The sequence below is a fragment of the Leptonotus elevatus genome, chromosome 6 (genome assembly GCF_054856555.1).
Source record: "Leptonotus elevatus isolate MCC_2025b chromosome 6, RoL_Lele_1.0, whole genome shotgun sequence".
Lineage (NCBI taxonomy): Eukaryota > Metazoa > Chordata > Actinopteri > Syngnathiformes > Syngnathidae > Leptonotus > Leptonotus elevatus.
Window position 1 is genome coordinate 25,482,218 of NC_141244.1, and position 15,090 is coordinate 25,497,307.

Sequence of the window (15,090 nt, forward strand, 5' to 3'; positions counted from 1 at the left end):
CACTTTTAAGCCTTTTGAAAGATTACAGGCCATGAGAGAATAAAATACATCATTTGGAAATCCAGAACACAGCTCACAGTTTTACATCCCATACAGATTTTATGTTTTGGTAACATTACTTGGGATCTCAAAATGGTGTCGCCTCTCCTCTCCTTTTGAATTTGAAGTTGTAAAATGTCCAACAAAAGTACGTCTTTTAGGTTTTTCCTGAATAAAAATGTTGCTGTTGTCGTTTAGATTTTAGTAGAGTTGAACTGGAATAACAAGACATGAAAAAAAGTCACAATATGACAAGGATATAATTCATAATTTAAACTTGTTTTTTTTATTATTTTTTTTTATGTTCTAATATAAGCACATTTTTGTCTTTTACATTATATGTTTTTTTTTTGTTATAATATTATAGTATATTCGATTTTTCTTGTAATTTGCCGTCTCTATTTTCATAGACAGTGCATCAGCGCTGTGGTGCAATTACCGGCAGATCGTTGTTTTTGTAACAGCGGAAGTCTCGCTGAACCGATTTGGCAGATAGGACTTCGCCAGTCTCGGCAAGCCGGCACAGCAGAAGTTGTCTATGGGGAGATGTGTAGTGACAATTTGGTGGCAAAAAGTCAGTCTCCCGGCGCCCACTTCATAGCTGTGCTTCTGCCATGTCGAGACTCGAGTGCATGACTCATTATGACTTAAGTAACATTTCGCCTTTTTTCTTTTTTGTTCTTTTTTTTGTCTTGTCAATTGTGCCAATACATAACTTATTTTTTTTTAACCCTTTATGGTCCCTGTGGAATAATCAAATTCCATTGTTGAGTGTTTTGCTATTGCTATTGCTATTGCTAGTGTAATTAGTCCTAAATAGTCGCACACTGTGTAGCGCTCTGACTTAACAGCTTTACATTGCTAATGAGCTTCTGGGCAGTAGACGTTGTGAACCAGAGCAAGTATGGATGGAGGCGTAGAATATGGTTGCACCCCGCTGCGTTGCATGCTGGGAGTTTTCTCTCAAAACTGCTGAGACGTGACCTCATTTTGTACCTTCCCGTCTGTCTGTCCCACGCTGATCCATTTCCTCTTCAGGGTCGTAAGCCGGGTTACTTCTCCTTCCTGGACCCGTTCTCGCCGGCCGTCTGGCTCTTCATGCTGCTCGCCTACCTGGCTGTGAGCTGCGTGCTCTTCCTGGCCGCAAGGTCGCTCACTGCATTATATTAGCACGGGTCACTTGCTGGCACATTTGGCCTCGTCGCGTCTATCGATCAAACGCCGGATTCCTGGAGTGACTTGTGTTCTCTCTACCAGGCTGAGCCCTTACGAGTGGTATAACCCTCACCCGTGTCTGCGAGAGCGGCGCGACATGCTTGAGAACCAGTACACGTTGGGCAACAGCTTGTGGTTCCCCGTCGGCGGCTTCATGCAGCAGGGATCCGAAATAATGCCCAGGGCCTTGTCCACCAGATGCGTCAGCGGCGTGTGGTGAGTCGTCACACTGGGCGCCGTGCAAATGGATGTTAACAACGGGGGTTTGTTTAGACCTTGGGATGTTGTTCAATGAAAAGAGCTTTACAGTATATCTGTCATCTTGTGACATCGAATTAAATATTAATTGATATGTGCTATACATAGATTATTTGTTGGCATGGATGGATGCTTTGTTGTTGTGATGTTTTGGGGCTATTGGTATTAGTTTATTTTTAAACAAAAATTTAATTGAATTGAAAACAATATTCACTTGCACATTTATCTGGATGTATGCCAAAATGTAAGATCACTTGCTTGGTCCAAGGCCAAAGTAATCTACAAAATTGAGTGTGAGTCAATGTTTTTGTATTTTTCTGCTAACTAACAAACGAGCTAGCTAGATAACAGGCAATATTAGCTTTTAGCATCGCGAAAGTTCAAGATATGAAGCAAAGCTAACTGACTGACTAATAGCTACAGTATTTGCTTATCCTGGTGCCATAAGTCTTAGCTGGCTAGACATGGATGTGTTTTGTTTGTGTCAAGTGAGTTCAAGGTAGACCTTAACTAACTGAGTAACTGACTACTTACTAGAAACCTGATTTGAAACCCCAACTAACCAAGAAACTAACTTGCTAGCAAGACAGTTGGCTAAAGCTAACTTTATCACACTTTTTACATGAGCCAGTCATAATTGATAAACAGGCAATATTAGCTTTGCATTTAATGACTTAATACTGGTGTCTGAGAGGTTTACATACTCACAAGTTACTTACTAGAGTTAGTTATGCATGTATTTAGTAAGCGAAAAGGGAGTTCAAGATGAAGCAAGGCTAACGGACTGAGTGACATAAATGTTAGCTAGCAATATCACTCATGAATGTTTTTTGTCTGTTTTTTTTTTTTTTTTTTTGGGTAGAGGTCAAGTAATTGGCGGCCGTGGCTTAGGGCGTAGAGACGGTCATTCAGTAGCCAGAAGGTCGACTGTTCGATCCCCGCTCTCCCCAAGCCTTGTGTCGTTGTGTCTTTGTGCAAGGCACTTGACACACATTGCCTCCAGTGCTACTCACGCTGGTGTAGGGAAGGTGCGAATGTTTGGTGGTGGTCGGAGGGGCCGTAGGCGCACACTGGCAGTCACGCTTCCGTCAGCCTGCCCCAGAGCAGCTGTGGCTGCTTAAATTGCTTACCGCCACCGCAGTGTGAATGTGTGAGTGCATGAATAATGTATCCATTCCTCTGTAAAGCGTCTTTGAGTGTCGAGAAAAGCGCTATATAAATCCCATGCATTATTATTATTATTATTAAGTTCGACTAATAATTAGAAACCTGATTTGACTGACTAACTTGGGAGCTTCAAGCCAGGTGTGAAAAGTGTAAGATGAGAGAGTTAGGTAGTTAGTAGTCCTGAATGCTTTTGATAAGGGGGCAAGTCATTTCACGATAGAGCAAAACTAACAAACTGACTCAGACAAGGGTGCTCACTCTGGCGTCTACCAGGGTGCATCTCATTAGTCCTCTGATTAAACGTGTGCATCTTGATGACATGTAAATTATAAACGGAGTGTAAAATCTAATTTCCCCTTGTGGGATATTAAAGGATTGTTCCTCTTCCCGTAACATGAATTATTAATCCACAAATCCTCCAAACAAACTCGAGGAACCAGATTAGATTGTGAGAGCAGATCATATAGATTTAGTCATTTAGATGACATGCGGCTCACTTTTTCTCCCTTGCCGCAAGATTCAAGACTAGCGGTTAAATAAATGCTCACAGGAATATTTAGCTGATCGTTCATGTCTGTGCGCGGACCCCCGATACCCCCCCCCCCCCCCCCACACCCCAACCTTCGCTTTCTGAAATGCCTACAAGGCTTTAATCAACAGATTGAGGAAAAAATATATAGTTTTTTTAAAACCTGGATTTAAAAGCATTTATCATTAGGGCTGACTTACAATGCAGCATAACAGCTAAATGTCGCTTCACCATGTTAGCTTTGAAACCTTACTGAAGACTTTCCAAAGAAACCAAATGAGCCATTTCGATAGCCGCTCCTTCCGCCGTGTTCCAGGTGGGCGTTCACCCTCATCATCATCTCGTCCTACACGGCCAACCTGGCCGCCTTCCTGACCGTGCAGAGGATGGAGGTCCCCATCGAGTCCCCCGACGACTTGGCCGACCAGACCAACATCGAGTACGGGACCATCCACGGGGGGAGCACCATGACGTTCTTCATGGTACGGACTTTTTCTCTTTCTGCCGTGTGCGTGCCTTGTTTTTCTTTTGCTTTGTTTGTACGCTTTGTGTAATGCGCCGTGACGCATTTGTCTTAATGTTTGTCCTCACATCTGCCATTTTGTCTCCACTCGCTGTGGCACGCATTTAGGTGGTGGAATGACTGCCTTTGTTTGCTTACAAGAGCGCCTCGGGGCATCTGTGTTGGCATCTGTGTTTGCGCAACTGGTGTGTGTGTGTTTATGCTGTGTTTTTCCATGTAGGTGTGTTTACATATGGGAATGTGAGTAGGTGAGTGTATTTATTTGCGAGTGTATGGCCACGCGCCAGTTTGTGAGCGTTCGTATAAGTGGTGTTGATCATACGCTTGGGTTGAGAATAATAGTGGCGTTAAAAAAAATATATATTTGAGTAAAGCTCAGAATCGTTACAATAGCTTTTTTGGATGACATGCAACACAGATGTGAAGCAGTTTGTTGTAACTTGCACAGCAATATGAATGGCAACGCTGCTCATTATATTTCAAATCAAAACATGAAAGAAAAAGCCATCAAATTTGTTGTTGCTGTGAAGTTGGTGGACATCATGCAACACAGATTTGAAGCAATTCTTCCAATGTGTTAGTCTTGTGAAATAGGTCAACTCAAAGTATCACAGAAGTGAAACATTTCTCTATTCTAAATCAAAACATGAAAGCAAATAAGGATCAAATATGCTATTGTGACATTTGGTGCACTCCATGCAACATAGATGTGAAGCAGTTCTGTGTTTATATTCATGCACAAAAGTGCATTGGGAACACATTCTGCACATTCTATTCCAAATAAAACCATGAAATTAAAAAATGTATGCAATGAGTTATTCATGTGAAGTTGATGGACTCCATGTAATACAGATGTGAAGCAATTCTCTATTATGTGTTGTACCATCATTACATGAATAACATCTGATCCATTCTGCTTTTATTTTTTGATTTGATGTACTGATCTGCTTTACACCTGTATTACACCATCTTCAATTGTGTTTCGATTTAGAATAATCAACTACTTGATATCTCTGTTGCATGGAGTCAATCAACTTCACGGGATGTTTAAGATTTTGTGGCACATTTTGATTTGGAATAGGCAACTGCTTCACATCTGAATCCAATGAAATGACAGGAATGACACAGCTAAGCAGTTTTCCTTTCTAGTTTTATTTTTAAATAGAGAACTGCTTCATGTCTGTGTTGCATGGTGTCCAACAATTTCAAAGGGAAAAACACATTTGATCTATTTTTCATCCATCCCATTTGTGATTTTGGATTTTACAGCAGCTTCACATCTGTATTCCATAAAGTCCATGGACTTGATAAGAATAATCAAAGATCCGTTTTTCTTTCTCTTTTGATTTTGAATACACTGCTTCACTTTTGTGTTGCATGGAGCGCACCGACTTGACATCGTCTTTAAGAGTTGATTTTGGAATGGAGAACTGCTTCACTCTTGTGTTGCATGGGACCAGTAACTTCACAAGAATAACACATTCGGTCAATTTTTGTTTCACATTTGGATTTGGAGTCCAACTACTTCACATCTGTGTTGCATAGAGTCCACCGACATCCCAGCTTAAAAAAATGTGATACATTTTTCATTCATGTTGCGATTCAGAAAAGACCGCATTTTCGCGGATGGAAATCTAAGCGCTTCTCAGAATTTTGAGCTTTACTTTCTTTTTCTTTTTTTAAGACACCGCAGCCTGTTATTCCAACACACGCCACCGCTACGCAGCACATAGCGTTCCCTCTTCCTCAGAGTCCCCCAATGTCCCCCGATAAAATATGTAATGGCGCAGTCCAGACACTTAATCCTGTTGCCGTGTTTTTCCTAAATGCTGAGCCACCTCCCGCGTGCGCTCCCAGCGAGCCCCGCCCACCCGTAGCGCGGATGATGATGCATCGTCTCGCCGCCGCCGCCGCCGAATAATGTCTTCTCTCGAGTCACCTCGCTTTTTCTTGCCTCCTCCCGTCCACGTCATTATTCACACCGGATTTTCATCTACACACACAAACACACATTCTAGCCTCCCCGTTTATCCACCATGCACATTTTTCCTCTTTTCTTATCGCTCCATGTCTTTCCCTATCTTAGCCCGCATGTCTTTTAGCCCTTTTCGAGATTCACATTGCTTTTTTGAGTTATATTTCGAACGACATGCGGCAATAATGCCTTCATCTGTCACTGAGAATGCGTAAATTTGCAGGATTTAGGATAATCAATATACGAGTGTAGCTCATACTACCAGAGTTAAATTCATTTTGTGTTTTACATACTTGGCCGATAATTCAGATTCTGATTATAAGGCGGAGGACCAACCATAAAAGGGAGTAATCCATCAGTTTATTTTCTGCACCGCTTATTCTGTTGGGGTCACAAGTAAGATGGAGTCTATCTCGGTTCAATTACAGTGAGAGGTTGGCTTAAATCCTGGACTGACCACGGGTCAGTCATACGACTGACCCGTTCCAACACACGAGGCAAACCAGGCACTTCAATGAAATTCAACACAACTTTTGTTTTTCTTTTGTTTTTAAGATGAATAGAATGCATTTTTGTGTGTATATAAATGTGTGTATGTATATTATATACATACAAAAACAAAAAGGTTAAAAAAGTGTACCGATACATTTTAAAAATGTGTCTTTAAAATATTTTTTAACTTGAGCCATTAGTAGACCAGGTAAAAAAAAAAAATATATAATAAAATAACATTACATTTAGTTTGATTTAAAAAAAAAATTATAAAAAGTTGGGAAATATTTAAATTGTATAATTCTTCTTGAAAATTTTTATGGGTAATATTGATATTAAAAAATATTCGGTTTAATATAATTTTTATAATTGTACAGTTAAAAAAGAAACAATATGGGAAAAAAATAAATTATAACAACAAATTTACAATAAACTGGTTGAAAATGTTATCTTAATTTGACCCCAAATTTTAATAGAAAAACACATAAGACAAAAAACCCTGAAGATGTCCTACCTTATTTCAAGGTATTGCTACTCGCGGAGCCCTCTTTTGGCCGTTTTACAATCAGGAACTAGAAATTAGAAAGTCAAAAAAAAATAATAATAATTTCATGCAAGTATATGGAAAATGCAATATCGGGATACAGCTCTCTCTTTAAAATTATCTGTCATTGTTTTTTTTTGTTAATTTTATGTATCAAATGTTGTATTGCTACTTGGTATCGGGAGCAGTGACTACTGGAATTGAGCACTCGTAGTGGTATCAGTCTGAAAAAAGTGGTATCGAACATTCTAAATATATAGTATCAAAATCTACAATAAATATAAAAAGTCTACACACCCCTGTGAAAATGCCAGGTTACTATATTGACGAAAAATGAGACCAAGATAAATCCTTTCAGAACTTTTTCCTCCATTGTGATTTTTCTTTCATTCTTTTATTTTAACATCAGAAAAATGTACCCTTCCAAAAGGGGGGCTTGTTCTTCCACTGTCTCCTCTTTCTTTTCCCCCATGTTCCCAATTTGCTCCAAATTCGCACCCCCGACGCTTACAATTGTCCCCGTTTTGCCCGGCAGAACTCTCGCTACCAGACGTACCAGCGCATGTGGAACTACATGTACTCCAAGCAGCCCAGCGTGTTCGTCAAGAGCACGGAGGAGGGCATCGCCCGCGTGGTCAATTCCAAGTACGCCTTCCTGATGGAGAGCACCATGAACGAGTACCACCGCGGCCTCAACTGCAACCTGACGCAGATCGGAGGCCTGCTGGACACCAAAGGATACGGCATCGGCATGCCGCTGGGTAGGCGCTGCCGACGCTCGCGTTTGTTGGCGCCGCACTTCTAGCGAGGAAAGTGGGTCAGCTTATCGCCCCGCGTGCTCCAGATCCATTTATCTACACGCTAGAATCTTAATCAACAAAAAGAATCTTCGAGTATTCCAATATACGGAATAGGCGCTCGCCTTTTTAATTAACACCGCGCCGCCAATTTATTTTTCCATCTCGTCTTTGAACATAATTGAGTCACGAAGAACACGAGTGGGTTAACTCCATTTCTGTCATTTTGCAGGGAAGTAATTTCCCGTTTTATTGCCGCAATAAAATCTGTGGGATTTATATTTGGGTGATTAATGGTAATGATTACTTCCTCTGGATACTTGTTTTTACTGAAATTGTGGTTTCCGCAGATATGAGCATTTTGCCTGATATTTTCATTTTGACTGCATAATGGATATTCATATTGGATCATATTTCTTGCCCTTTTATCTGCAACTATTATACTGTCATCGTCACTTCCATAGGCTGGATGATATGTAATTGAGTTTCAAGCCCAGCTTGTGTGTCAGCTGCTGTAATCGTCGTGTTAATCTGCCATCAATCCTCTTTTATTTCCACCATATGACAAAGGCAAACACTTGGTGCTTGCAGCTCTCTTCACTCGTCACGCGTTCTGCTTCAGGTTCGCCGTTTCGAGACGAGATCACGCTGGCCATCCTCCAGCTGCAGGAGAACAACAGGCTGGAGATCCTGAAGAGGAGGTGGTGGGAGGGAGGACAGTGTCCCAAAGAGGAGGACCACCGGGCCAAAGGTCAGAGGACTCGCTGCACTTTTAATCATTTCATTACAATTCCGTTGGATAATAAATACCATAGTCACATTTTTTCTTGGAAAATTGCACCTTTATATTTTTTTCCCGTAATATTGCAGATTTTTTCTTAAAAAGAAAATTTTAGTTGTGATTTTGTTTTCATACGATGAAAACTATATTCTTGTAAAAACGACGACAACACTGTTTTTCTCAAAAGACTGAATTTGTTTCTACTGAAATGATGAATTTTTTCGTGAAAATTGACTTTCCCTTGTGAAATACTGACTTTCTCACACAATTCAGACTTTTTTTCTTGTACTTTTAAAACTGTATTCTCATGAAATTCTGGCTTTTTTCCCTCTCACAAAAATGGCTTTTTTATTGTAATACTTTTTGTCTACACAAATCAGACCTTATCCTCATCAAATAATGTTTTAGCTGTGAAATTCATATTGATGCTTTAGTTCTGAATCTCATAAAATGACTACTTTATTCTTTTAATGAAATGCTTTTTCCTCTTACAGTTGTTATATTTTTTCTAACACATTAACATTTTATTTTGTAAAGTGTATTTATTCCTGTAAAATGAAGACTTTTTCTCTTAAAATTGCGACCTTTTTATCCTGATTTTTTTTCTTTTATTAACTTTATTCTAGTGAAATGACAACTTTCTCTCAAAAGATTCACTTTGTCCTGTAAATAAATAAAAAAAAATTCAGGCAACATTGCAACGTTAAAATCGCTAAAATGATGTCTTGTGTCAAATGAAAACATTTTATATTAAATGTGAAATATTTAATTTACTATCTTTTAAAAATGTCAACTGTTTCTCATACAAATGAAAACTTTCTTTTCATAATATGGCATTTATTCTCACTCTATCATTATCTTTGGTTTCACATCATTATATAATTTCATAATAATGTAGATTTTTTTTTTCTTGTTATATCCCGGCCATAACTGGAAGGAAGTCAAAATTCAAACAAATCTTCAACAATAATTTATTATCATTCAAAGGAAGCTTTGCAATTATTTTCCCGTTGAGAATATGGTGGCCGTTCTTTGTGTGTGTGTGTCAGGTCTGGGCATGGAGAACATCGGTGGCATCTTTGTGGTGCTCATCTGCGGCCTGATCATCGCCGTGTTTGTGGCCATTATGGAGTTTGTTTGGTCGACGCGCCGCTCGGCAGAGACCGATGAGGTATGCCCCCATACCTGCCCTCGCCGAACCCACAGACACACCCCAGTAGGTTCCCATGGCACCCCGCCAACCCTTCTTCCGTTTTTTCTTATGTGCTTGTGTGAGCGCGTGTGCTTTTAGGTGAGATTGGTTCGATTATTTTCCGGATTTGTCTCCATTTGTGCGTGATGCGACACTTTATTTGGGGTTCATGTCTGTTGTGTGCATGTGAGATGTGATATTTCAGTCACGCAACCGATAGGTATATAAAGAGATAAAGTACTAAAACCTGCCCTGATAGAAGGCTAACATGCTAACAGCTGCTATGCTAACGGCAATATACAGTAGCAACCTCAGGTTTGAAAATGCTGAGGCAAATAAGGCCTTTTCACACTGCACTTGGTATTCGGTGCAGAACAGCGCACAAGGACAAGAAACGCTTGCCCATATTTGGAAGTGCTTATGTAACAGGAAGTAACAGAGAGGCTTTATTTGCTGTTTGGTCTAATGCCGTTAGCAGTCTGAACTCACCCGGCGAGCCCTTCCGCTATTGGATGCTAGTGTCCCATGCTAGTTCAAAAGGCTAATAATACTTGATACACAGCTAACATGCTGTCAACCGTGTATTAAGGCACTATGTCAAAATGCTAATTTGACTGGATAAGATGCTAAACTGCTACCATTTGACAAGACATATATTTGATCATAATCCTCCATCATGCACTGTAGTCAGCTTTTGTTGCTCTCAGTGTCGTTAGGTTTGTTTTCTAATATGAGTCAATAAAATGCGCACAGCAGCAGATCCTCCGCTGCCGCAACCCGACGACAATTTGCGGCCATTTTGCATGTCTTGCCTGCTTTTAAGGTCAACGTGCACCTCTTGAGTGTGAGCGTAAATGTCACCGATGTAGACTTTGTGTACTAAATGCGCCGGCACGGAGAAGCAATATTGTGAGCTGACAATATTTGCTTGCATAATGCAGAGTTGAGAGCCGACATTAAATGTCACGATGTATATCCTTTTACAAGCTTCACATCAGGGGTTCAAAAAAAAGTGTGGTCTGGGGAGCCCCGGTGAGCCAGCGCTTTGGTTTTTGAATTTTTTTTTGAAATCACAAACTTTTTAAGATTAAATTGCAGGATTTTTTTCCCCTCAAAAATTGTCAGCTTTTGAATTTCTGGCAATTAAAGGAGCACATCATTTGTTTAAATGTTAAGATTTAAATGTTGTAAAGGGGTTTCCCAGACCCAAAAAGTTTGAGAAACCCCGCCTTACATGTTACGCTGGTATTCTTCGTCTTCCATCTTTTGGATTACTTCTTCCTCTTCTTCTTCTTCTTCTTCTTCTCCCCCATCTCACTGTTGCTGTCTCTCTCGCTCTCTCTCTTTCTCTTTCTGTCCATCGTCTGTCCATCAGTCTGACAAAGAGTACTGTTTCTGTTTATGTGAGCCCATGACCTTTTTCTTTTGAATGCTGTTTGTAGTGTAGCAATTTGGGTGAGAAGCGTGCGTGTTGCTGGCCTGCCTGAGCGTCCATGTTGCCATGATGAAGTGTCCATGAACTAAACCAGCGGTCCCCAACCACACTCAGCCGCGGAGCGGTACCATTCTGGGGCCGGGGAGGGGGGGGGTCATTAGGTATGGGGCCGCACGGAGATTCTGACCCAAAAGAGATATTTTACCTGAAAGAAGTTTTATTTTTCAAAATCAGGTACCTCAATATTTTTTCAACCATTCAAATTGCATCATCAAAGACAGAAGCCATTTTCAACACTTTAGATTGCTGAATAATTTGCTAAAATAACTCCCAACATGTGTGGACTGACCAATATGGATTTTTGAAAAATATTACATTGACCAAATTGTGACTTATGAGGTTTCGGCCCGACACCAGCGATATGTTATTCAAAGATTTTCTAAGAGTAGAAGGGAAAACTTCATTGTTGTACGTTTATACTTGTTCACAGAAATTCAACCTTTTAATGCCAACGACATATATATTCGTCAAATGCATTTTTCCAAAGCGTGAAAAAGGTCTTGCCAAGCTTGTCCGGTAAATTCAGGTTTGTAAGCCATTGCAATGAGAAACGATTATGAGGGAGACAAGTGTCAACATGTTGCAAGTCCAACAAATTGCGGCACCTCAGACTGTAATAGTGATTGTGAGAAAAGATGAAACAATTCCGTGAGTGAATGACGAATGAAATAATCCACTGACGTTCGACTTGAATCGGCATCGCTAACGGAGCATTTTTTTGTTTTTTACGACTGTAAATGAATAATTATTTTTGCCATATTTTTGTTGTTTTGCAGAATGAGGCATCACAAAAAAATGTTAGCGTCAATGTTGCTCTTTTGTTTCTTTACATGAAAAGCTCACATTCCCCGCTTTGTGGTCCGAAACCGGTGTTTTTGGGTGAAACCAACTCATGATGTACTGCTACTAAAGATTGGATTTTTTTTTGCTGGTGAGAAGAGTCTACTTGTTTGGCGCTAAATTTATGTTACAGAAGACAATATCTGTTCAGTCTGAATGCTCTCGAACGTTCCCGACTATATTGCCGTTCAATTTTCACTCCCCGGCTGACAACAATGACTCACTCATTATGTACGTGTCCATTACCCCCAGTTTTGCGCAAAAGCAAGCTGGCAATGGAAACACATGATTTAAAAAAAAAAAAACCTCTCAAATATCTTTACAAAGTTTTTACGCTCTCATGAGGTAGTTTTTGAGACGTATTTCGCAAAAAGTGTAATGGAAACACCTTTTGCGCATTCCCTGTCGTCACGAGGAAAGAAAGTAGGAAGTACGGGGACGCGCTTTCGTGTCGGAGCTGACTCCTGAGGGGATAGCAAGTCTTTTTAAGGACAAAGCGATTTAGCTGTAAAGCCAATATGCCGCCGCTCATTGCACGTTCCATATCGTTGCATGAGAAAATGGCCGTTACCCCGGGCAACGAGCAATCGAGCGACATACAGCGCACGCCCTCGTTGGAATCCATCCGTCCGCACCATAACACAAGTTATAAGTGCGCAAGACGGGACGTTACAAGAATTGCGCCTCAGAAGCCAAACGCTCTTCAATGCAAACGCCGACAAGTCGAAATTGTACTTTATCGAAATAGTACAATATCGCTTGGAAACGCAGCTCGGGACTCTCAAACGCCACAGCTCTCGCCCAGACACTCACTCCATCAAGCCCCGCCTCTTAAAGGCATACGCATGTACACAGACACAACCATACAAACTGTATATGTTCTATACATTGTATGCTGGCAATTTGTTTGTGTGATGTGTGGTTTTTACAAAGTGTGTTTTAATACGTTGAAATGTCTTAAAAGTATGTGAGAGGGGTAAAATTACAAAGATTGTTTTTTTATTACACAATCGCTCTCAATCAAAAATTTTCACCTGGAACGTAACCCCCTCGATCAGTGAGGTTTCATTCAAATTTGACTTATTTCTGTGCTGGTCCGTCAAAATGTTGCTTTTGTGAAACCGGTCCGTGGTGCAAAAAAAGGTTGGGGACCGTTGAACTAAACAACATTGGGTGTTGCCGTGTCTCTGGATTTGTAATAACTCTCTCTGCTTTTTGGAAACTCTTCCCATCCCGAAATCCATTTCCCCTTCATTTCTGTCTTTCCACCTCCGCTACTCCTGCACTGTTTTTTTGCATTGCGTTCATCCTTTGGGCCTCGTTTCCACCTTTTTTTTTTTTTTTTTGCTTTCCCCATTCATATGGCGTCTTGTTCCGCCGCTTGCCTACTCTTTGTCCTTCTTTTCCGTCCCTTTCGTCTTTCCTTCCCCGCCTTCCCTTCCTACTCCTCGCCCCCTTCCTGGTTGTTCTTTTAGGTGTCTGTCTGTCAGGAGATGATCACCGAGTTCCGAAACGCCGTCTCCTGTAAGAAGAGCGCCCGCCTGCGCCGCCGCCGCCCCCTCAGCAGCTCGGCAGCGGCCCTGCGCCACCCCAACCGCATCGCGCTGGGGGCCCCGCGGCCCTTGCGCCTGGTCCGAGAGATGCGACTGAGCAACGGCAAACTCTACAGCGGAGCCGGCCCCCTTACCGGCGGGGCCAGCGGAGGAGGAGGTGCGGGGCCTCCCGATCTGGGCCCAGGTCCCCAGCGGCTCCTCGAAGATCCCCTCGGCGCTAATGCCACCCCTCCTCCGCCGGCGCCCACCCCGATGATGCTGCCCAGCCGCAGTTGCACCCACGTGAGGATCTGCCAGGAGTGCCGCCGCATCCAAAGCTTGAGATCGGACAGCAGTTTGGGTTCCACCATCACGAGGATACCGCCGTCGTCGGCGCCCCTGCCCCGGCTGCCCCCGCCGCCTCCCCCGTCCTCGTCCAACACGGACAGCGAGGGCGGAGGGGGTCCAAGCCCCAGGCGGCTGCACAGTCCCCCGCATCACACCGCCCGGCCCATTCCTCTGCAACAGAACCTGAACAAAGCAGACCTACTGGGGGACCAGGCCTGAGAGTGGAGCCAAGGTACTGCTTGATCCCAAAACAAGGGAAACTAAAAAAATTAAAGACTAAAAAAGACGGGCAGGTAAAGGAATGAAAAAACCAAGTGGACACAAAAACACGGATACTTGAACCCGTTGCCCGGGTGGCCCTGAAGCCTGCCGCATGCGCTTTTGAACACTCCCATTTGGACAAAAACTGATGGAAGTGCTCATGGCCAGACCGTGCGTTTTGATTCTTTCCCTTCTCCACGTGAGCGAGGTATTTTTTTCTCCCCTTTCCCTTCCACGGACACTTCCTGGAAGCTAACAATCCTGCTCGCTGGAGGACGTGTTGTACCTTGTATGCCGTTTTAAATCCAACCGAAAGACTTCCTGAGGATTATTACATGTCTTATTATTTCTTTTTTGTTGTTTTGTTAATATTTGTTCTAAGTGGGAGTTCAATCAAAAGCCTTCTGTTGTGACAATTGCGGTGGATTATGACAACAAGAAACGACGGCGGTCAATTGCGATTGAGAGTTTTGTGTCCCTCCCTTTGTCGCTATTGCAAGGATGAAGTCGCAGTCGCAAGAGTCTGGTCTGTAGTTCATTCTTACCAGTATGTGTGTGTGTGTGTGTGACGTGTATTTAAAAAGTGAGCAGAACCCGTGGCGAACAGCACAGCAGCCTTCTATTAAAGTCTAGCGGGGAGGCTTTAAAATGGGGAAATGAATGTCCCTCGTTATCCGGCTCCCTTCCCCGGAAGATATAAGGTACCGCAGAAAGACGCTTAAAAAAAAAAAAAAAAAACGAGGACTTTATCTTCTGTGATTAAACGGGTCCTGATCCTTTAATTCTGGGCATGTTTTTAAAGGGGTTTGTTAATGCGCCAGCAAGCTGCAACTGCAGCTACAGACTTGGCTGTCCGGCGCGAAGGCCTTCAGCCACAATGATAGACTCAACACAGCCTCGTCGATACCGTCTCAAGCTTTTGATTGCCTAATTACTCCCGCCGCCTGGCCGAGGGGCGAGCGCTTTCGGAACCCGAGCACGTTGATGGCATAGCGGTGACTGAACTGAGAGGAAATACATGTTTTTCGCTCAGGCAAAACGACTCTTTCCTTTTTAATTGCAAATTGTTAATGTTGGGGGGGGGGGGGGGTGTCCTGCCGTT

The 15,090-nt window shown here is 42.2% G+C and overlaps 1 protein-coding gene across 6 annotated transcripts in view; it reads left to right on the forward strand.

Moving 5' to 3' along the window:
* grik5 (glutamate receptor, ionotropic, kainate 5) overlaps nucleotides 1-14,509 on the forward strand; it is a 142,832-nt gene extending 128,323 nt beyond the window's left edge. For 5 of the 6 annotated variants that reach the window (XM_086077693.1, XM_086077688.1, XM_086077689.1 and 2 more), the window contains 7 exons: nucleotides 1,078-1,187; nucleotides 1,297-1,470; nucleotides 3,525-3,690; nucleotides 7,278-7,503; nucleotides 8,162-8,290; nucleotides 9,370-9,536; nucleotides 13,323-14,509. In XM_086077693.1, coding sequence (XP_085933819.1) covers nucleotides 1,078-1,187; nucleotides 1,297-1,470; nucleotides 3,525-3,690; nucleotides 7,278-7,503; nucleotides 8,162-8,290; nucleotides 9,370-9,536; nucleotides 13,323-13,946 — 1,596 coding nt within the window. In that variant the 3' untranslated portion in view covers nucleotides 13,947-14,509. The remainder of the gene's footprint in view (nucleotides 1-1,077; nucleotides 1,188-1,296; nucleotides 1,471-3,524; nucleotides 3,691-7,277; nucleotides 7,504-8,161; nucleotides 8,291-9,369; nucleotides 9,537-13,322) is intronic. The other variant, XM_086077692.1, reaches the window with a different exon arrangement.
* Nucleotides 14,510-15,090: the final 581 nt, after the last annotated feature.